General features: G+C 40.9%; 4 protein-coding genes and 1 long non-coding RNA gene across 5 annotated transcripts in view; 2 read left to right on the top strand and 3 right to left on the bottom strand.

The window, feature by feature from the left end:
- Window positions 1–1,623: 1,623 nt before the first annotated feature.
- On the bottom strand, window positions 1,624–8,251 carry LOC116058838 (UDP-N-acetylglucosamine/UDP-glucose/GDP-mannose transporter-like). The gene is made up of 12 exons (XM_031311759.2): window positions 7,964–8,251; window positions 7,646–7,679; window positions 7,460–7,546; window positions 7,296–7,363; window positions 7,091–7,162; window positions 6,855–6,923; window positions 6,506–6,608; window positions 5,697–5,789; window positions 4,925–4,992; window positions 4,567–4,645; window positions 4,386–4,468; window positions 1,624–2,425 (listed from the first exon to the last, which is right to left on the bottom strand). The coding sequence occupies exons 1-12, from the start codon at window positions 8,071–8,073 to the stop codon at window positions 2,320–2,322; spliced, it is 972 nt and encodes a 323-aa protein (XP_031167619.1). The 5' UTR covers window positions 8,074–8,251; the 3' UTR covers window positions 1,624–2,319.
- Window positions 8,242–9,789, top strand: LOC116058840. Its single transcript, XR_004107134.1, has 2 exons — window positions 8,242–8,380; window positions 9,607–9,789. It is a non-coding gene; the product is annotated as an uncharacterized LOC116058840 (long non-coding RNA).
- A 1,594-nt stretch (window positions 9,790–11,383) lies between these two features.
- aqp12 (aquaporin 12) lies at window positions 11,384–14,241 on the top strand. Its single transcript, XM_031311760.2, has 4 exons — window positions 11,384–12,116; window positions 12,823–12,939; window positions 13,026–13,180; window positions 14,182–14,241. The coding sequence occupies exons 1-3, from the start codon at window positions 11,522–11,524 to the stop codon at window positions 13,148–13,150; spliced, it is 837 nt and encodes a 278-aa protein (XP_031167620.1). The 5' UTR covers window positions 11,384–11,521; the 3' UTR covers window positions 13,151–13,180; window positions 14,182–14,241.
- rpp21 (ribonuclease P 21 subunit) lies at window positions 14,239–17,066 on the bottom strand. Its single transcript, XM_031311996.2, has 5 exons — window positions 16,889–17,066; window positions 16,655–16,755; window positions 15,655–15,737; window positions 15,350–15,484; window positions 14,239–14,663 (listed from the first exon to the last, which is right to left on the bottom strand). The coding sequence occupies exons 1-5, from the start codon at window positions 16,943–16,945 to the stop codon at window positions 14,572–14,574; spliced, it is 468 nt and encodes a 155-aa protein (XP_031167856.1). The 5' UTR covers window positions 16,946–17,066; the 3' UTR covers window positions 14,239–14,571.
- A 1,081-nt stretch (window positions 17,067–18,147) lies between these two features.
- pak2b (p21 protein (Cdc42/Rac)-activated kinase 2b) overlaps window positions 18,148–22,633 on the bottom strand; it is a 14,170-nt gene continuing 9,684 nt past the window's right edge. Inside the window, exons 13-15 of the mRNA XM_031311888.2 lie at window positions 22,338–22,534; window positions 19,378–19,515; window positions 18,148–19,242 (exon numbers count right to left, since the gene is read on the bottom strand). Coding sequence (XP_031167748.1) covers window positions 19,156–19,242; window positions 19,378–19,515; window positions 22,338–22,534 — 422 coding nt within the window. The 3' untranslated portion in view covers window positions 18,148–19,155. The remainder of the gene's footprint in view (window positions 19,243–19,377; window positions 19,516–22,337; window positions 22,535–22,633) is intronic.

The following is a 22,633-nucleotide window of genomic DNA, read 5'->3' as shown; positions in this document are numbered from 1 at the left end:
TTGCTCCGTTGCTGACAGAAATTCCGCCAGATTTTATTCATTTTCAGCTGGATGTCCGTCACCTTCCGCTTTCTTTGTGTTGTAATCTAACCTCCAGTGGATTTGTGAGGACTATGGTTAACTGCTCCTCAGATCTCTGCAGGGTAAATCCAGACAGCTAGCTAGACTATCCGTCCAATCAGAGTTTTCTGTTGCACGACTAAAAAACCATTGACCGTACAAGTTCCTTCCTGAGACTATTTTTGCAGCGGCTCCGTCCGGCGCTTAGCGCCGCCCAAGGCGATTGTGATTGGTTTAAAGAAAATAGGGTTTAAAACATATGTAGGATCAGTATGGGGGACATTTGGAAAACCTTTATTATAGACTGAATGTAGCCGGTGTACAACTTGGAAGCCAGAGTGACTCACAAAGCTAATGTAATCCTGTCTAATGTGATGTTGTGCCAGATATGACAGAAGGGGGAACCATTGCTCTACTGTAGTTTATCATCAGCTGCAAATACAAACAGAGCCTCAGTTACAGAACTGACCGTCGAAAAATAAACAATTACTAAAAAAATAAAAGAATGACTCCTTTGAATTAGACTAAAGTTGGATATAAAAAAAGAAACAGAGTAACCTATAAATCATGGATCATTCATTATATGATCACAACCTGGACAACAAATCCAAAGGAATACGTCATGTCAGAGGGTTTTTTTTAATGTAAAAAATACATCATTGTGTTTCAGCTACAAATCCATGGTTACTGTGTTTGAGATGAGATCAGCATCAACAATTCACAAGCCACTCCACCTACAAAATGAATATTATTCTAAAAAAGTAATAAATATAAAATGATGTAGATAAAAATGTAAAAAAAAAAAGAAAAAGTCAATGCTCGTACCTGACTATTAAGTTTAGAAAAACATGTTTCACTTGCAATACTTAAAAAAGTGAAACACATTTCAGAAGAATAATCTCAATTGATAATGTAACAGGAGGTGAGGCAATTCAGTTTCACTCTCTAGCAGGTGCTCCCTCAGTTAAAAGTGCGATAACATTGTGTCAAGAAAAAAACAAGAAACAGTTACAGCCTTGGTGAGTCCACAACAAACTACAAAACAAAAAGTAATACTGAGGGAAGAAAAATGTAAACCATAATCTTTAAATCACCTCCCAAAAGGAGGCAGCAACATTTATTTAAAGCCACAATCCTTGATAAGAACTGACAGCCCACTGCCCATCCACATTGGTTGTTTGAAGGATGAGGTTAGATGACTGGCATTAGCCTGGTTGACACCAGACCCTTCTCAGTCGTAACTGAGAAGGTTCGTTCACAGCCCATTTCCAAAGGGGGCGTCACCAACGGACGCCGCTCAAATGCCTCTGGGCGCAATTGGATAGTCCTTCAACCAATCAGACCAACGATCCGGGTCACGTAGCAGCGACAGCGGCATTAACGGGTTGCTGCCGTGTCGGTGGCCATCACGTTGAATGTAAACAAAAAGCTGCTTGCCGTCGCTGCGCTATCGTCATCGTGTAAAGCCCGCCTCAACGGTTGTGATTGACGCCTCGATTTGGAAAAATTGGAAATGGGCTTGAATGGGCTCCTGGCCAGACGGACTTGCAGAGCAAATCTACAATTCGCCGGAAGTTAGTCACGGTTTTCCCAGGCTAGACTGGCATCACCGTTCGTCTGTAACAAGCTTATAAGTGTATGCGCAGAAATAATAAATTATACTACAGACTGAGACAATAGATAATGAGTGTCAGTGCATCTCACCGTGCTTAGAAGGCATCTAAAGTCACATTCCTCGTTAACAGCAAAACAGAAAATGCCATTAAATAAGGATTGTGCCTTCAAAATAATTATTGTAATTATATAATATTTAATAGTCCCAAGATTCATCAGTACACACCCATGCTTAAGTAACTGATAATTCCAGCTGTTCACTCTTGTATTCAGTAAAACATGTCATCCCAACTTTTAACTTTCAGTTTGCCTAAGTGTCAGGAAATAACTATAAATAATATTGGTTCCATGTTCCCTTGTTCTCGACGCTCACATGTACAGTATCAAAATACAAATATTTAAAAAGAAAACACCATCTAAAAACCAACCCACAATCCCTCTGGAGCATTCATAACCATGGCAGCGGCAAGAGAGGCGTGGTGACGGTGTGGCTCCATTTCCACACAAACACAGAAAGAGGTTTCCCCCAACATTATTCCCATCACGCCACGCCCTTGCTGCTAAAATACTCCATAAATAAAAGTCGTACTAAAAATAGAGTTTTCTCGTTCATCAGCATAAAAAAAATAAAATCCAGTGTGTCCGTCATACAACCACCTTGCCCTTGATGTCCAGCTTGGCGTTTTCACTTGCTTTATTGGACTGCTCCTCTGTGAGAGTGATGTAAGAGTACACCAGGCTGCCCGCAATACTGCAACAACACAGACAGTGGCCATGTGTGAGAATACAAACAGTTCACACCCGTACAATGAATGACATCTTAATGTTGGCATTTAATCTAACTCTGAACAACTAAGAAACTGGTTTTCAGCATCAGGTTTTAGGATTAATGTTAGAGAGGCTACAAAAAGCTTTCACCGACAGTTGCAGGCAAAACGAGACTTGAAAATAAACTTGTCATTTGTATCTTAGGCCCTGTTTACACGATGACGCTCGCGGGTGAAAACGGAAAAATATTTTATCGGATGTGCCTTTCGTTTATATACGGCGACAGCGTTTTTGGGGCTTAAAAACGCAAAAAAGTGAAACCACCCTCCAGAGTGGAAATCATAAAAACGCTCCACCATCGCGTTACTGTCTAAAGGGTAAAAACGCAAAAGTCTGAAGACAGCGGTGTGGAGAGAGAGATGAGAAAAAGGCGTCCAGGTAGTCTGTTGTTATGGAGTAGGCTACAGAAATTATAGGCTCCTGTTATCTAAAATATTTTCAATGTAATGGCTCAATATTTAAATGATTTCGACAATGTGGATAAGGTTGCTATAGTTCGATGACCATGTGTAGGCTATTCATTTGAGCCAGAGTAGGCGACAACGTTGCGGATGAAGAGAAAGAGAGAGAGCGAGTGGCAGCGGCCAGCGGCCAGAGGAGGGTCTGCTTCAGCCTCCTCTGCCCGCTGCCTCTCGCTCTCAAGGAGCGGCTGAAGGGCTGCGAGGCTCAGGATATTGGTAGTGCTCCCGTGGTGCTTATCACTGTGTCGGTCATCATCAGACAAACATGCAACTCCACCTCCTCGTCTTTCCAGACAAGCTTTTGTTGTTCGCTTCGACATGTTTTGGTTTTTCTGTTGCGTGGCGGCTGCGTTCTGTCTTTGCACACCAGAAAGTGTCTGACGCGGCGCTGCTGCTGCTAGCCTTGTCTGTACACATGTATGTTTCCCATAACCATTGATTACAGCAAAGATGTCGGCAGTATTTACGGCAAAGTAGGCTACAGAATATTTCGTTCTGTATTGACAGGTGCAATATTTGAAAATCTAGAAATTACATTTATATCTGCATTTATGTCAAAACCTAGAGACTTTCAAACATCAAAATGTCATTTATTAATATGTATTTGTGTCAAAATTACATATAAACATTTTTTCGTATTCTATTTTGAATGGAAATGCTTCCAACACACTTGCGTGTCACGTGAAAAATAGGCATCGGTCCTATTTCTAGCATGCACGCGTTTTCGGCGCAGCTCGAGCCGCACCTGAGACGTGCATGTCACGCAGGCAGTGTGCAAGCTCTAACCTGTTACCATAGGAGCCGAAATATAAACGGACACGCCATGCAGCTGACGCGCTCACGCCACGCAGCCAGTGTGCAGCCAGCCTCATCATAGTTCATAGAAATGCAGCGCAGTGATCATACAGACATTTTATGCATGTATGTAACAGCGATGACCAGACCAGATGTGCATGCAAGCCACGCTGCACCCGTTCATATGAGTCATCCGTCACTCTGTGAGTACAGAATCCAGTCTGCAGTGTAGCTTACACACTTCACTGTGTAAAGTAAGTTTGGCCTTATGATCAAAGAAAGTTTTTGTCTTTTCGGTCCATCGCACGCTCCCTTTCTCTCTCTCTTTTATTCAGTCGGGTATTGTTGTTAAAAACAACTAAAAGGAGCATTCTCAGAGATAGGGCTGTTGTTTTTTAAATATAGGCTATTTAGTATTTTCATTTACATGTGTTGCAGCTGTGTATTTTCAAATGGGGAAAGAAACCCGGTTCTTGCATTTTATTTTAATCACTGTCTGTTTTAAAAGTGCATGTAACATCTTGCATGTGGCTTTGACTTACAACTGAACAGTTAGCCCACTTTGTAAAACATACTATGAAGACAACTAGACATTTCAGCATAAATTAGAAAATAGACCATGTATACCTGATATTCAAACCTATGAAGTTAGTCCAAGAGAAAATGTAGTCTCCACTGAACACCATCCCAATGTATGTCACCAGGACATTCTGCAAAATGAAGGAAATATTAATGAAGCTAATTAAGGTTTTTCTTTCGCTTTCTTTTAGCGCATTTAACTATTACTTCCCACTAATCTGCAGTTTACCTTGATGCAGCCCACGATCGTAGTTGTTAATGCAGAGTTGTATTGTGTACAAAGCACAGTAGAATACATCAGAACAAACCTGCAAAAGAACCACGTTATCATATTACACATGACTCGACACTTTGCAAACACAAAGTCAGAGTTTCACAATGTTGATGCAACATGGTCGACAAAGGGCCATTGTGAGCTTCACACTCAGTAAAGCAACGGCCTAGAATCTAGATTCCAGCCACTGATAATATGGTGACACCACAAATATTTGGTATAATCCAGATGTTCAATTCTGGCACAAAACACTATCCTTGCGCACGCATGCACGTCACACACGTCACACACAAGCCTTGGCCTGTATTCTTACCCCATGATGCAAGAGAGGATGAACTGGGCGAGGAAAAACATGTCTGACCAACCGTCATATTCCACCGCCTGACAAGAGAAGCACAGCATGAGAAACGACGTACCTACACATGTACATAGCAGCATTTAAAAAAAAAAACAGAAGTACATTTAAATATGTAGGCTATTGTGTTTTACAAATCATTTGAGTTTAAATATTCCGTTCAAAAGTCATTCCTTAAAGATGTGTCTGGTCTGGCATTCAGTGGAAGAAAAGAAATATTAGATTAACTGAGCACTGCAGAGTTGATCACATTTTAGAGAGTGCATACAACTAACCCTTACATACTTACAAATTCAACACTGAGTTTCCAATAGCTTTAAAATAAAAAAAGGTAGTAGTCTGTGTCATTACGGAGGTTTTTCAGTCAAAGGAGGCTGTAGGCGCTGCTGTAATAACTCTACTAGGTGCATAATAGCAGCTTTGTGCCTTCATGGCTGCTGGGCCCCAGCTGGGTAAACCAGAAGGTCTCTGCCAACACTGACTAACTCACAGACAGCCCGTATTTACGGCACACACCCATGCTTAGACATATGGGCACTCACTTCAATTTAGGATTAAACCTTGCAATAACTGATCAGTGCCAACTCCAACTAAACTAACTAAACAAACTTCAAAGACTTGATGGTTTAACCACTGATCACACACTGACATCTGCCAAGCTGGAATATATTTGGAGGTTTAAAATGAAGATAATTAGAAACAGAGCTTATAGAGAAGTCAAACTACTTACCTTCTGCATATCTCCAGTCACATGAGCCAACAGTAGAGTGGGAATTATCATAAATAACGCATTATAATACAACAATCCATATTTCCCCAGCTCCTGTGAGAAAGAGCATAGAAACAGATGGGCAGGGAGCAACAGGAACATGAAAAAAATAAGCAGAGCCAGAACAGAGAGGGTTATTCACAAGTCTTTGAGTGCATTCCTCACTAACTAGCATACACATGTCATGCATGGCCAGACCACTGCACTACCTAGAACCTCATGTTTGCATGTCTGATTCCGCTTCACGTGGCACCATCCGTCAATCGCTCACATCACACACACACACACACACACACCTCTGTCTTGTGCCATATTAGCAGATGGTGCTCTTACAGACATCGCAGACTAAATCTGGACCCAGTCTGCTGTAACACGAGAGCTGAGCAGTCTGCTCATGTGACATAAGAGACGACTGAAACAAGCTACAATACATTTTATTACTTAACAGTTAAACTGTAATTAACCTGACTGTTAAAAATAATGCAAAAAAAAACCATGCAAAAATAAATAGTAAAGCAGCACAACTTGTATAATACACTGGAGAAATACATGATTCTTTCTTTGCAAATAAGAGATATAAACAGTGATAATCAAATCAACTTAGTGGGGAATGAAAAGAACCAACCCATGGGGTTTGTGTACACCGAGTACCTTTAAGCCAGACGCTGAAGGACAGTGTGGGTTCTCTATATCCACCAACATCAGCTCAACGCCAAAAACAGCTCTGACCCGACAATGGTTACTATTCATCGGATGGCGCTGCCACATACCTTTGCATCTAATTTTTGCTTCACATAGGCTCCGTTGGCTGCAGTCAGCACGTCGTTCATGAGAATGAACACGTAGCCTTGCAGGTCAAAGGACAGGTCTGAACTGCCGACAGAGATGAGAGAAAGCGAAAGAAAGTGTCCGGGCTGTAAATAGGTGTTCTGTCACTAATGATTTAGCTTTGGGCATGCTGTTTCAGAGGGGCTCCTTTACAGTTTTATAACTATGTCTAATGACCCTAAAGACAATATGACTTAAGTGAGGACATATAGCAGGAGAGGACAACCCTTTGTAGTGAAGGTAATTCTGGTTTGGTTAACAGCCGAGACACCTGGATGTAGTAGGACTCACCTTGCGGCTATGAACGCCCCGAGGATCATTGTAAATACTGTCAGCTGGACTGGCCTGGAGAATTTCTTCCTGCCAAAAGGTCAAAGACAGCAGAGCAATGAAATTCTATCCAGCTGCTTTGAGCTGTAAAAGAAAAGCCTCAAATACAGTACAAAGAGGAAGGCTTGGTGTCCCACTGAGTAAAGGACACAGGAAATGACTGCGAAAAATGGGTTATCTTTCACGTGCAATCTTACTTGAGAAGAAGTACCTCAGCCAGCATTGTGAATAAGATGGAGAACCTCCTGAGGACAGTAAACATCGGCAGACTGGCGGAAAAGGACAGAAATTGCTTTAACTTGGCCAAACGTCAACAGCCATGCCCAATGAGCTCATGATGGCACTGAATCAACTTCCCTTTCACCATCATTCAGCCTAGATAGTTTAGAGATGAGCACTTACTTTAGCCTTTTGGTTCCGAACAGACCAGTGATTTGATTTCCCACATAAAGGAGAGGTAGAGGAAACGTCTGTAAAACCAGGTAAACATAAATGAAAAAAAAACACTGTCCCGATCATGGTGGAAACTGTAAATAATAATTGTACTGATGGATAGGTGGTCTCACCTTGCGAGGTATGCTCTCATCACAGTCTGGGAAGCTGATCACCCTCGCAGCCTTGCCCACCCACAGAACAACCACTGTGGCCAACATCTGCACACACATTCAATAGAACATTACTTTATCTCTGCCTGCTTTCAAGGACTGATGTGGGTTTGGAAATTCGTTGTACAAAGAAAGCATTCAACTTACTTGTCCAATTCCGACACATATTGAAGAAGGGAACCTGAAACAGCAGAGTTACCCGTTACAACCAGTGAATGAGTACGTTGTAGCTAACCTAACGTTACTTTATTACCAGTGGTAACGTTAGGTTAAAATATAGCTTCCTAAAATGCTACTGTAAATTAAGCTCTCCTATTTCAGTCGGTACACAACCTCGCTAGCCAAAAGTTGCCGTTAGCTAATAGGCTCAACCGCTACATAGCCAACACAACTTCCAGTCGCTAGGTTAACCGTTAGCTACCATGGTAGCTTCTCAACTAACTCTATAACCGCCATAAGCGTTACCTGTAATTGGTGAGGACACTTTTGTTCACCACGACGATGAGAAACGAGCTCACGCCGTAAAATCCAGCGGCAAACAGCTTCACAAACAGTGTCAGAGGTCTGTCCGCCATCCCCGACAAGTTCTCATTCCTCTTTGAGTGTCTGCTCTTCCCCTGCCATCGCTTCACTGGCTCGCTCGCCCACCGCTACGCACGCACACGCACACACCAAACACGAGAATGTCGACGTTTTCCAACTTCCGCCTCAGGTCTGAAAATCACAGAGCATTAAACAAATTTAAAGCGTGGCTTATTTACTGTCACTGAAATGAACGACAAAGTGCAGTTTATCGGTAGCTAAAGTCTGCCTATAGGAGAGAAAGCACACTCATACGGATCTGAAAATGCCAACGGCGGATTGCTTATTTGTTACATGGAGGTTTGTAACCTTAAAGGTGGATGGAGATCGTCATCTTTTGATCCTAGATTTTAGTCTTACATGTGATCTTTATAATTCAATCACAAGTTAGGAGGTACAATTCCTTCATATGTTACAATAAGATAGAGTTAAACAGCCAGTTGTTAGGACAGTTTTAGACTGTTAGTGCTATATTTTAGGTTTAGCTTTACAATATATAGCTTAGACTTACATTAATTACATTTCCTGACATCCCGCAGTTGAGTAAACATGTCCTTGAACAAGTATACAACTGTTGAGGCCAGAGAAGAATTGAGTAGGTTTATGTAGCATTGGCGATTTTAGACCCTTTTTAGGGGGGCTCAGCCACCCCTAAAAATCATAATAATAAAAAAATTAAATAAAAAAAGAATTAATAATAATAATAATAATAATAAAAAAATATATTTTAGTGCTTCAAGTTAGACTTTGTGAACTTGTCTGTTAGTGACAGAGGAAAAACAATTACAGGTTCAAAGGGCTTGAAGCTGTCACCAATGATATGCACCTGTAACCCCGTCAAGGAAAGGGTTAACAGGGACTTAGTTTTGGCCAATCAGAGGTGGTTTTGCATGGCACTGTCACATTGTCATTAGGGGCTGAGCCCCCCTAAAGGTCTGATCCTAGAATCGCCCCTGTTATGTAGTAACATTCACAATGAGTGAGTGGGGTTTGGGATAAGGTTTTGGGCTGCTCACCTCTCTGCATCCACATCAACAAGAAGTTCCAGCAGGACACACACATTAGGAGATTCCACGAGAAGTTGTGTTCTATTACCGAAACAAATATTCCATGAAAAGTCCAGAAAAAACAAGCTATTAGACATTGAAAAGAAAGCATACATAATATATTTTCTATGTATTTTAAGAGAAAAACATTGCATACATATAAAAATAAGATGGAGCTGCAGGAATATAGACCCAACACTGTGGACTCAGGGAACATCTGATCACATGAGCAATCTTATGCACAACCCTTTCAAGTCATATCCCTGAATGTGGCTCTTTCAACCTACAACACATTGTGTGCAAACATATTATAACATAACCTTGAAAGTATCATTTTTTTTTGAGAAAGTTAATTTTTAATATGGGAAACGTGTTATTTTGTGTCCTTGTGCTGCATGGATTTACAAGTAAGGGCCCAAAACAAATGAAAAGGCACATAACCCAGTATACAAGATCAACTATTTGTTTCTTATCCTTCAGCCTATCTGTTTCACCGACACTGTCTCTGCTCTGTCTCAGGCAAACAAGGGCCTAGAGACTGAGAGAGGACAAATCCTGTCTGCTGGAGTCTATAAACAACAGACGATGCTCAAGGACAAGCAGGAGGAGTGGGTAAAAAAGCAGGGATGGCTTGATGGAGAAATGTATGGATCTTGAGTGCCAGGTGGAGGAGTTCCCGAAAAAAGCAAAACTGATATCCCTCTGGAGAAGATTCCTCCAGCTATTTGAGTGTGTGGAAGGAAAAGGACCTCAACGCCACTGCTCTTTTTTTTTTTACCATAGACCGTAAAAGAAATGTTCACTGCTCTTTTTTTTTACCATAGACCGTAAAAGAAATGTTCACTGCTCTTTTTTTTTACCATAGACCGTAAAAGAAATGTTCACTGCTCTTTTTTTTTACCATAGACCATAAAAGAAATGTTCACTGCTCTTTTTTTTACCATAGACCGTAAAAGAAATGTTCACTGCTCTTTTTTTTACCATAGACCATAAAAGAAATGTTCACTGCTCTTTTTTTTACCATAGACCGTAAAAGAAATGTTCACTGCTCTTTTTTTTACCATAGACCATAAAAGAAATGTTCACAGCGACGCCATAGACTTCGACGGAGACCAGTGAAGTCACTTTTCGCTCAGTGGTGTTTTTTGCCCCCAACTGCTCCTTCCAGGCAGCGCTGCGACCGCTGCCTTCAAGGCACCCAACCTTAACCTTAACCCTAACCCTAACCCTATGAATTCACTTTCCCCATACCGAAGTATTTCCAATCCATCAAAACGTTGCTGAAATATTTTGTTCCGATGCTTTCATGGACTCTCTATGGGCTTCTCCCTTGACTGTATGCCTCCATGTTCCCCCCGATTGCCTGAGAGCTTCTCCTGTACTATACGGTAATTTATCTACTGTGTGACAGAAAGTCGCGTGGTTATGACACAATCGTTAGCCTATTTTTACAAAAACGTCTACTACAGAGCCATAACGTTACAAGGTAATGGAGCCTTTTATACATTGTCGTGTTTCTTTAGAAATAAACAATGGACAAATAGAGTCTTTAAACGCTTCAGGTGTGAAGTTATTCGCTGTCAAAGTGACGTCAAAATGAATGGAAGTCAGTGGAATGCTAACGGGAGGTGATGGCTTGTTAGCCTACAATCTCCCCATAGGAGGTGCGCTTTCCAGATGCTCGCTTACCCTCTTGTTTTTTTACCCACCCAAGTCCTGCTCATCCTCCAAGCTACACCCCTTTTTCTTCTGAAAGAAAAAAAAAAACTTAATTTATCATGTCAGACTTTTCATTTTCTATTTTCATACCACCAGCTGCATATGGGCCTATAGGTGAGAATTTGTATCTCAATTTTATTCTCGATAGATTTAAAGTAAAACTAACAATTAAAAATATGATTGTTACTGTAAATACCTCACTCTTTAGACCAATTAATGCCATTTAATTTCCCTGTTTTTGATGAAACATGTTTGCTTAATTGTATTTGTGTGCACTGGACAACTAGGCTAAGTAAAAAAGTGTATGTTCTACAAGATAGCCTAACATCCTGCAATTTTTTTAATCCAGTGGGGGCATGTTTTCATTTGTATTTTAATTACTCTTCCGCCATTTAGTCGTCAGAAAAAGAACATTTGTTACTATCCTGTAGAGAGGGGAAGGAAGCATTGAAGGAGCACATGACCACCGAATGAAGGCCAGCTTCTTGACCTGACCTTGTGTCAAGGCCCATGTGTATTTTGGCAGGTGGTTGTGGGATAAAAACATGACGTGTCTCTGATAAGAAATGTGTCTCTGCCATGTGCCACGTTGCCAAGCAGACAGCAGAGTTGTCGAGTCAAAACCCTCATTCATTTCTTTTGGAAAAGAAACAGCAGAGGACAGAAGATCTGAGTCATGTCTGGACTGAACGCATCTCTCGGATACTTCGTGGCTGCTGTCATTTTTGCAGCCTTGGTCCGAACGCTCCTTAAAAAATGGCCACGGTTTAGCTTCATTTTGGAGTTTGCTTCCTCTTTCATGCTGGTGGCATGTCGGCTGGAGGTGCAGACCATTGTGGATGTGGGCGAGTGGGCCGGGGGCTTAGGTCCTGATGTGACTTTTACCATACTGTTTGTGGTGCTGCTGACCCACGGTGTGATCTGTGGTGATGCGTCAGGGAATCCCACCCTGGTTGTGCTCAAGTTCCTGCAGCTGGAGGCCACCATCCTGCCCACTCTCCTTGCTGTTGCAGTGCAGTTTCTTGGGGCCCATCTAGCCATTCTTGTAGCTGTATACTACTGGAGTCTGGAGCTGACAGACATGCACATGATCAAAAACCTGATGGCTAGAGAGTGCAGCACATCCCTGCTGGTCTCTGTGCTTCATGGGTTCTTCACCGAGTGCGTATGCACGCTCTTCTTTCATCTAGTCCTTCTAAACCTGCGACGCAGACCTGCTCTGATCCGAGTGCCCCTAATCGCTGTCCTCCTCACTTTCCTGTCCTATTCAGGTAAGTTTCAGGGGGAACCCCTCCTTTATCGTCACTGCAAAAAAATAAATCGGCTCATACAAAGAAACTTTGTGCTTTGAAATATGAGAAAATAAGTGCAGGAAAATTACTGGATTACAAAAAAGAAACTTTTTATTTTAAAACTTTTGCTAATAAAACAAAATATTATAGAAATATGGGAACCCAGTTGGGAAATCAGGGCAACAAACAGTCTTCTCGCTGTGCAGTATCATCTGAGATCACCGTCTCTGTACATCTACATAAATGTGTTGCCTGTTACTTTAAATGGAAGCCTAAATCACCTGCAACCTTTATTGGCTGAGAAAGCTACCAGAAGTAATCTACAACACTAAATGATGAGTTCCTTGGACTCCACGTTGGTATTAGTCAGCTTCAAGTGTTATTTGATAAAGGTATGCATCTGCCTCCCCCTTAAAACTACTCAACAGGTGGCTGGGTTGGTTCAGTGGGTAGAGCAGGCCACACATATACTTGGAGGTTTATGCCTCGACGCAGAGGTCCAGGGTTCGAATCCAACCTGTGACTATTTCCTGCATGTCTCTTCTTTCTCACCTAGCTGTCCTGTCAAATAAAGGCAGAAAAGCCCAAAAAATAATCTTAAAAAAAAAATGCTCAACAGTTTAAAATCATCAGCACAATACAGTTCGACTAACACACACCTTATTTGTCTGTTCTTTTTGTGCAGCCAGAGGCTACACCTCAGCCTACATGAATCCCTCCTTGTCGTATGGCCTCACCTTCCACTGTCCTGGCTTTACCTTCACAGAGTATGCAGTGGTCTACTGGCTGGGCTCTCTCACAGGTATACTGCATCACAATGAAATATACTGTATGTGTTAATTCTTTTAAAGTGAACACACTGTTTACAGTTAATGTCTTGTTTTCCAGGCATGGCTCTGGCCCTCGTCTTGTACGTGGGCCATATTCCAAGGATCTTTGCCAAGAACCTAATCTATTCTCAGAAGACACGTTCTCGAGTGCCAAAAGGGGACAAAGGAGGAAAGAAAATATGAAACTACACTTTTTTTTTTTTTTAAATCAACCTTTAACCCTCCTGTTGTCCTCGGGTCAAATTTGACCCATTTTCTAAAAGTTTCTATATATCAGAACATTTGGGTTTCTATCAACCAAAATGTCCAAAAAAAATAACATGGATGGTTCCATACGACGCTCTTCACAAGTTAAATAAATGATCAGTTCACTACTTCCATTGAATTTGGGCGTTTTATTCAATTTTATAGCATTTGGAGAAAAAAATTGATAAAAGAACGTTGAAAAAAGTGACAAAAATGACGGAAAAAGCTTAAAAAACGTCGGGGAAAAAACAACAAAAACGTCAAAAAAGCGCAGAAAAAAAAGTGACAAAAACATTGGAAAAAGTGGCAGTTTTTTTTCTTAATTTGGACCGAGAAAAACTAAATGTTGCATAGCGGGCGGGAGGACAACACAAGGGTTAATGTGGCCAGAATAGGTTTACATGGTTTAATTTTCCAAAAACACCATATTTTTGTTGTACAGCACATTGCTGCAGCTCCTCTTTTCACCCTGTGTGTTGAGCTCTCTGTTTTAGCTACAGAGTGAGACCTCTCAACTTCTGTAACATCTTTGTTGTCAGTCACATACTCAGTAGCTAGGTAAGGATCACATCAGCTAGCTAGCTGTTTCTCTAACTTTAGTAGTACAAGGCAGGATTAGCCGGGAGACTTCTTCTAAATGAGGGCGCACTTCCAACTTTGTGTGGAATACCTGCAGAACAGAGACATGGAAGTTAGGGTGAATTTGTGTGTGTTGTAGCAGTGTTTTGCCATTGAGAACGAGCTAGCATGCTAACGGTTAGCTCCCTAGGCCCCTCGTCTCGGCTAGTGACGTAGAAAGCCGTGCAGATTTTGACTGAAGACAGGACACATTCAGAAACTGTATCTCACTCAAAACAGCATGGTTTTTTTTTTTTTTTTTCAAAGTTTGTATGCGTGTGGAAGCACCAGAGACACAAAATAACACCCCAAATCCCAGAAAAAGTGTTTTTTTTTTCATAATACGGGCACTTTAAGTAAAGTAACTGACAACAAATTGTTAATGGTGAAGAGTTTTTTACTGTACAGAATTCATTTAATTCATTCTTCCATTCTTGTCGGCGTCTTTTTAATTAAAGCATTACCATCAATAAAGTTTTACTTTTTGAAAAAAAGAAACAGTCTCACCACCAACACGTGTTCCTTTAAATCCTACATGTGTAGCACGCCACACGGTGGCCATCTGTCGGTGGCATTAAAAATCACATCAAAGATACTAAACATGATACCACAGAGCCCAAGAAGTTACTAAATCAATAAAAATACTAAAACATTGTAGATCTATGTAACATAATAGTTACACCTATATTCAAAAAAAATTATATCAGTCCTTCATATGTCAGTCAGAAAAAGAACTGCTGCTACGTGCTGGCAGTGCTCTGGGCAGCGCTGGGTTTAGAAGACACATCAGGCTTTGTGTCTTTTGGCTGTTTTTTAACAGAGGGGCCTGGATCTGTGGGAGAGAAAGAAGAAATAATGGTCAGTTGCCCTCTTATTGCCTCAATGGGAGTGGAAACATCTTAGAAGAAAAAACACGGTTTATAGTACGAATCTTGATGCTTCAGTGCAGACTATTGTTTAGATAACAGTCCTTCCAGAAATTATTTTTTTGTGATTGTTGCGGGCAAAAATCCTTGATTATGCGGCACGTTTTCTTAAAAAATGCGATGGAATATGCAGGATATTTATGCAATTTTATGCAATGAAATTGCAGGAACTTGCAAAAAACTGCGGTTTCATCATGGCTTCATGGCGGGGTTTGCAGCTTTTCGATGATGTTCACGTCGCTTCATAACGTTCCCATGGCAACAGGGGAAAATGGCTGCTCTTGTGTGAAGTAAACGCAACATTTTTCAACTGTCTGCTAAGATATGTGACTTTTTTGCAACGAAAATGCGGGGATTATGAAATCATGCAAGCCCTGCATATTTTGCGTGGAAATCGGCAATTTATGCGGCGAAAGTGCGCCATATTTGAAAAAATGCGCCCCCGCATAAATATGCAGACTTTGGCTAATTATGCATTGAAGTATGCAATTGCATAATCGCGTTTTTCTGGAGGGACTGAGATAAGCACAGTATGTGTGTGGAAACCATCCTCTGGGAGGCTGGTGTAGAGTGTCCAGTTGAGCTCTGTCACCTGGCTGCTTCTGTTGCTCCAGCTGAGCCTCGGGCTGGTCTACCCATAAACAGTGATCCGGATCATTCAGAAACGTTTTGCTCTGCCCACAGCTGAGGCACTGCACAACAGTGAAGCGGGTCCTGCTGTTTTTTCCTAATGACACAAGTTAACAAATAGGTTAGTGTCGCTTTCTCTTCACACAAATTGAGATTAAAACGCATAAATGAGCCGTTTAGGACATCACCACTCTAAATACATTCAGTATGCAATGCAAGGTAGCAGCAGGAACTTGGACTGTCGCTATAAATGATGAACCGACTTACTTCGTTGTCTTGTTGAAGCAGTTACACCAGGGATGAGCAATGAGCAGCACTTCTTACATAAGGTTCTCTTCACGGATGGGTCTCTGTAATAAAATCCACAATTAACAGATGTTGAAAAGGTATACGTGGGGCCGGGATGGATCAGTGGGTAGAGCAGGCGCGCATATACTGAGAGGTTTATGCCTCGACGCAGAGGTCCAGGGTTCGAATTGCCTTCCAATTGCCTGCATGTCTCCCCCCCCCTCTCTCCCCTTTCTCACCTAGCTGTCCTGTCAAAATAAAGGCGGAAAAGCCCAAAAAATATCTTGGGGAAAAAAAAAGGTATACGTGCATTTTAGTGTCCCAAATTCCCCGTAACGTAACACCATTTGTTCAGGTCCTATCCCCTGACCAATCAGCTATCCTAACCTTAACCACTCGAGGTCAAATGCCTAACCCCAACCAATCAAGCTGCTTCGTAGGGCGGGTCTTGGCGTGGCCATAGTGGGATTTGGGACACTAAACTGCACGCTAACCTGTTGAAAACCTACTTATGAACAGGTTAGACTAAAAGGATCAGACTGGTGTTATTGAATACTTTTCTTGTTGCTGCTCATCCTCAATGTCTATCTTTTAAAGTGTCCGTATTTAAAATGGCTCAGTACATTTTTATTAACAGATTGGCTCTGTAGTTTTCAGTAAACATACTCAAACTAAAGACTGTTGTCAGCTAGGATTAATATACATGTGTTGCTCTAGTGAGTTATTAACAGTAGTAGGACGGGGTTTGTGGGATTGACTCAAAATAAATAATTCCCTGTGTGACACACATAGACTGTATATACAGTCTATTTGGTGACACACGAATGTATTAAGAGAACTTTGTGACAGGGAAACAAATGGGACGCAAATAAAGTCAACACTCGGAAGTGACAGCGCCTTGCTGTAATTCGGCCTTCAAAATAAAATCAATAACAGACGGAAGAAACAACTAGATCATATTGAAATAAAATTAACTCACTGTCTGAGAACTAAACGCCTTGCAATGGTCCTCTGTGTGAAGCAGTAGAAACGAGCCAGCTCCACATTTTCCGGGTTTTGGGATAAAACACAATGTGCTGCCTGTAAAGAGATAAAACCGGTGGAGTGAAATCATTACAGGGCTGCTTAGCAAAAAGTAGCTAGCATGTTAGCCACGTGAGTACTGCCGATGCTACTATGACAGCGATTAGCTTTTACCTTATTTATTTCCTACCTGGTAAAGATAGTTCAGTCTTTGATAAGCGTCTTTGTCTTTCAGTTGGAGTGCCATTACACACAAAGGTAAAAAAAAATACAGTAGCAGTTTCGTTACAGCGGCTTTTGAGCTACAGCTACAGCCGCCTGACCTCAGCGGGCATCTAAAACGGTTACACTTCCGGGCAAAAACTTCAGAATTAAAGCGCCCACTGGATACCAATTGTGATCGTAGGTACAGGTACATTAGAGTCGCTTTGTATGCTGCACGCCTCACAATACTACATAAATGGTTAGACGAAGATCCTCCTAATATTACAATGTGGTATTAAAAATGTATGTCCATCTTGCCATTGGAGAGATTATCACATGTACTAAGAAATACGCTCGATGTTTTTGTAAGGGAATGGTCCCTATTACAATTATCCCTGAAAGAAGAATGGCTTAGAGTAATATGTATAGGGGTAGGAATTTCAAAAGTGACTGAAAAAGCACATGAAATATTTAATTTTGCACTGCAACTGCTAGTTTTATTTTACTAACGCTCTTATTTTTATTTTATTTATTTATTCAGGATTCATACGCATTTTAAGCAATACTTTTCCATGACTTTTCGGCAAATTTCCATGACTATGTATTCCTGAAAATGCAGTCGACATTATACAATAAGAATAAAAATGTGTGTTAAAAGTTTACCCTCAGAGGTAGAACAATAAAATGAATGACAATTTATGTGGTTCATAGTGGGAGTTGTAATATCGCGCCCCGAATAGAACGGTGAGGTTAGGACGACATGAAATACATTTATTAATCACATATTATACTGTGTTTAACAGTAAAATTCCATGACTTTCCCAAAACTTTCTGGGTCTTTTTATGTCTCCAAAACCTTTCCAGGCCTGGAATTTGCATTTTTTAAATTCCATAACTTTTCCAGATTTTTTCAAAACGTATGAACCCTGTTTATTTATTTCTCTTCGTGACTGTCTGTTCATGTTTATGTCTTGTATCACTTGTGGTTTCTTGTATTGTCTCAAATTAAAATAAAATACATAAACAAAATAAATAAAAGCGCCCAATTAACTCACACCGACTTTGGCAGCATACTACTTCACACCTCGAGCTCCGTCACCTACATCCTCATTTTGTATCTGCACTGCCTTTAGAGAATCCAGTTTTAAAGCCATAAAGCAGTTTTAAAGCCATAAAGCCAACATTGGTAATAAAAGAAAGGAAATAAAATTATATTACTGCACAACAATCACTTTCACTCTCAAATCACAAAAGCACAAACAGTTGCATTTATTTGAGTGCGAAGACAAGGTTGTTAGTCGTCCAGAAGAAGAAAAATAAACAGAACAAATTGTCTTTACAAGGCTCCGACAGCTAACCACTATGATATGGTCAAACTAAACATTAACTACACAATATACACATGGAAAAAGCGCATTTGTTTAGTCCAGAAGAACACAAAGGACAGAGTTCAACATACAATACTCATTTTTTTTAATAACAATAAGGAAGAAAGTATAAACCCTGTCAATCTAACATTTTAATTAGCCTGTAAGGTGCACCTCTGGTATCAGGAGACTAATGATACAGGGGAAGACTGGTACAGTAGGTCTGTCAGGTGTGGCGATCGTAGAACGACACGATCACAGCACACGTTCATGATGAAGAATGTACTGAAATGTTTCCTATAAAACCGGTAAGAGAAAATGTCCATAAAACACAAGACAATGTGGAAATAGCAAGAGTGTTCATTGAATGAGACTAACTACATAACAAGAAGGGGGACATGTATGAAATTCAAGTATCAAAATCACTAAGACACTGCTGACATGCTGAAAAGGTCAATTACAAAGGTAGTAAAATCATGGCAAGAGAAACATTGACACAATCAACAATACATTAGGCAACAATCTGCATTTCTTTAAGGCAGTTGATTAAAAAAACTAAATAGAACTAGGCATCTTTTCCATTCCAAGTTAAATACAAGCCTAGCCCTAACTTATCACCAGGAGATTTGTTGTACAAAAGAACTACGCCCGACTCTGAAGCTAACAGTTTTGACTTGTCTTCTGACGTGAGAATAGAGTTCATATGGACAGCGGTGGAGTTGTGCTCTATATTTTTGGTCTTCTTCACAGTGAGGTTTGTCAGGGCTTATAAGGCTGGTGCATCAAGAGTGGAAAGTCACTCTCAGCCTATTGTCTGGCACGAAATCTAAATGGTTGGCACATATCTGTGCACAGCATGGGAAGGCAGGGTAGCTCATTTCATCAGCTAACGGTTGCCCTTCATGGCTTCCTTGGCTGCCAGGATGAGAGGTGTGAGACTGGAGAGGGGCTTCGCCAGCTTCAGGAACGGATGCTGCGCGCCACGGGGCAAAGATCATAAAAGAGAAGGCGAGGGAAAAGGGAACAACCATTGAATCAAGTGCATGTTTAATCAAAACACAAGATAAGTTCAGTGAACATAATCTAATAACAGGAAAGAGTTTTTAACCTGCAGCAACTCTTTGCCTCCGCCTCTTTTCTCTACATCCATTTCCAAGCAACGGTTGAGGAAGTCTCTGAAGACCGGAGACAGCTTCTCTGGGTTCTGAAGCTCGGGTGTGCCGTTTGTGGCAATCAAGTATAATGCCTGCCAAAGGGTTAAGAGATGAAAGAAAAAAGGAACAACTGTGAAATCTAGTCTCAAGAAATAACTCGCTTGCAGTAAGTGAATCAAGTCAAACTGGTAACGCGAGGACATTTAAAAAGTCTCATCTGTTTTTAATTAAGTGTTATGGAAGTGTTGCACTCCGTTTTCTAAACCAGCATTCACACAAAAACCATAAAGTCCTATTCTTTTCCATAGGGCTTAATGACAGCTGAGTACAAAGCCATACAACAGACTGTAGGGGATACGGGATAACTGGTTTACAAGAGTTAATAACCTGTTGAGGTTCTAATCCAGATTACATAGAAGTTTGTAACATGCAATGTGAACACACCAAGAGCAGTGTTCAGTTTGAAATGAGGTGGGATTATTAATGTACATTGATGTGCATACATGCTAGGCTGAGACCTTCTAGTCGGTTGGTCCGTATGCTTTTGTCTGACCAAATTTTCATTGGTCGGACAATCGCTGGTGTTACCGTCACATGGCGCGTGTCCACCAAAGCGTTTTTTTACCCAGCTGAAAACACACAGCTAGGAGTGTCTGCTGATCTGCAGAAGTAAAAATGTTGGCACAAGGTAGAGTACTTGCTCTGGCCCTTGCTCTAGATCAGGGGTCTCCAACCTTTCTTCATCTAAGAGCTACTTTAAAATAACGAAAGTGACCATGAGCTACTTGCATCCCATCACTTACATTTATTTACATAACACACATAAGCTGAATGAAGCTACTGTTTGGTGAAATTGCAATCTTAACTTCAAGTCAAGGTTCATGACTATTTTACACTTCTTTTAGCCCACATAGTTATAGCTACATCACTGAAAATATTCCCATAAGGGTCCAAGAAAAAATTACTACTTTACACGTCTGTGGCCCACAAAGTTAGCTACCTCAGTTTTAATATGAAAAATAAAATCTAAAAATGGTAATTCTGTGTCTCAGTTTGTAAACCTATTGGCGAGCTACTGGAAACCTGCTCGTGAGCTACCGGTAGCTACCGGTACCCCTGCTCTAGATGAAGAGCATGCTGAAGCACGAGAGGACGGACCTGCCGGTCTATATGGCTAGCAGTATTAATTTCTCCATTGTTGTTGTTGTTGTTGTTGTTCAGCACTTGTGTAGGATGTGATGGTTGGTCTTTGTGGTATTTGTCCCGCCCCTCCTCCACTGGGATTGAATGGCTCAGTAAAAAGGGATCATGACGAGCGCAACGTTTAACCAAAAGTTGAACATTTTTCAACTCTCTGTGACCGGAAAAAAAACTCCAGCTCTCAGCGCAGAATAGATGGCCAACGCCACATCACACTGCTGGTATTTATAGCAGTGTAAATACACAGCATTCTTGAAGAAAAAAAAAACGCTTTGGTGGATGCATATACTATACATAAATCACTTCTGGTATGTATATCATTAAAATAGTTATTCCAACACTCTGCACTCCCACACACCCTTGCACTAGCTGTATCCCTGTTTACAGTAACAGTAAATTTGATCTGTATATTAACAATGTATATTACTTATAATCCTTATATGCGTACGCATACTTGGCCAATAAAGCTGATTCAATAGTTGTTGTACACAACTAGAATACAAAACCCTATTCAACAGGGGTAGCAGACAAACTGGACAGATATGTTTGCATCTTGACAACTTCTGCTAACAAGTCAACTTTTCAACGCCTGGCTTATTCCTTGAATGCTGCTGTTAGTGCATGTGTAGAGCAGGACAAACTCTCCTGACACAAACAAATAATTTATCCCATTAGTAACTCTCATTATTTAAGGTTTTTGATAGGGGTGCATGATATATCGACTTAATATCGTTATCGCGATATCACGTTGCGCAATATTATATCAAAAGTGTCACAATAAGTATGCAATATTTAGTTTATTTTATGGAGCGCTGCGTCCCGTCCGTTGGCTGTGTGGCTTTGATTTAGAGCTTGAAATGCTATAATGGTCATGTTTCATTGGCCAGTTGCCATGGTTACCGTGCCACTCGCACATGTTAGTGCACGTCAGCGCACGGGTCCACTACGTGACAAACCCTATGGAGTGGACCACGTGACGTGTGTGCATATTTCGACAGAGTGACAGTGTAAATGAAGAAATAGATAGAGACAACAAAACGGAACGAATCCTGAGTGCATGATAGTAGCCCAAAAAAAAACCGTTGCAGTTAATACGCCAGAGTTAACCAAACAAGCCTAGCTAGCGAGTGTTTCTGCTAGTGGCACAAAGTACGACAAGAACTCGAAGAGACATACCGAAATCACCAATGCTAACGTATTATGATGCCCATCCACACAGTGGATAAAAAAGGCTTCAATAAGCTTCTGATTGAACAAGACAAACAGTACCAAATCCCATCCCGCACCTATTCCTCACAGGTAGCTATCCCGCAACTTTATAAAAAAAGATGGAATATTTTTCATTCATGACTGACCTGTGGTCCAGCAGCACTATGGAGCCGTATATTAGTCTCACTGTGCACTATATTGTTATTTGTTAACTTTTGTAATTTTACATATGTTTAAAACTATAGAAATTAGTATCGATAACGTAATATTCATAATCGATATCGCAATATCACATTTTGTCAATATCGTGCAACCCTAGTTTTTGATATAAATTAAGATAGCTTATTATGTACATTACACTGTGCCTCTGAAGTGAACCTGAATCTTTTAACAGAGTTACTTACTGTACAGATGATTCGATTGGGATACGTTCATGTCAAAGTGTTGGAAATGAACAAAAGAAATTAATAAAAAGGGACAGTTGATTTAAAATGTTCTCACTCACTCGTAGTGGGTTCTCGTTCAGGTAGGGAGGCTCTCCTTCAACCATCTCAATGGCCATAATACCCAGTGACCAAATGTCTACTTTAGGCCCATAGGCCTTTCTGGTCACCACCTCGGGAGCCATCCAGTAAGGCGTGCCTACCATGGTGCTGCGTTTGCTCTGCTCTGGAGTGATCTGGGCACAGAAGCCAAAATCGGCTGTCGAAGAGATGGAGAAGAGTAAATGCATAGTTATAGTGAAAGAACATACAAATCCAAGTTTAACAGGCGACTCTGGATGACATCAGCACAGGACTT

This window comes from Sander lucioperca, chromosome 11 (genome assembly GCF_008315115.2).
Source record: "Sander lucioperca isolate FBNREF2018 chromosome 11, SLUC_FBN_1.2, whole genome shotgun sequence".
NCBI lineage: Eukaryota > Metazoa > Chordata > Actinopteri > Perciformes > Percidae > Sander > Sander lucioperca.
The sequence above is the reverse complement of the archived record's forward strand: the minus strand, read 5'-3'. Positions and strand labels throughout refer to the sequence as shown.

Bases quoted from the DNA above. Each gene is read 5' to 3' on its own strand.
- LOC116058838 (XM_031311759.2), bottom strand. From the start codon at position 8,073: ATGGCGGACAGACCTCTGACACTGTTTGTGAAGCTGTTTGCCGCTGGA. The intron at 7,680-7,963 runs GTAACGCTTATG...CTGCTGTTTCAG, and splicing joins AGTGTCCTCACCAATTACAG to GTTCCCTTCTTCAATATGTG. The intron at 5,790-6,505 runs GTATGTGGCAGC...TCTTTCTCACAG, and splicing joins AGCAAAAATTAGATGCAAAG to GAGCTGGGGAAATATGGATT.
- aqp12 (XM_031311760.2), top strand. From the start codon at position 11,522: ATGTCTGGACTGAACGCATCTCTCGGATACTTCGTGGCTGCTGTCATT. The intron at 12,117-12,822 runs GTAAGTTTCAGG...CTTTTTGTGCAG, and splicing joins CACTTTCCTGTCCTATTCAG to CCAGAGGCTACACCTCAGCC. The intron at 12,940-13,025 runs GTATACTGCATC...CTTGTTTTCCAG, and splicing joins CTGGCTGGGCTCTCTCACAG to GCATGGCTCTGGCCCTCGTC.
- rpp21 (XM_031311996.2), bottom strand. From the start codon at position 16,945: ATGGCACTCCAACTGAAAGACAAAGACGCTTATCAAAGACTGAACTAT. The intron at 15,738-16,654 runs GTGAGTTAATTT...ATTTTATTACAG, and splicing joins AGGCGTTTAGTTCTCAGACA to AGACCCATCCGTGAAGAGAA. The intron at 14,664-15,349 runs GTGACAGAGCTC...TCTCTCCCACAG, and splicing joins GGAGCAACAGAAGCAGCCAG to ATCCAGGCCCCTCTGTTAAA.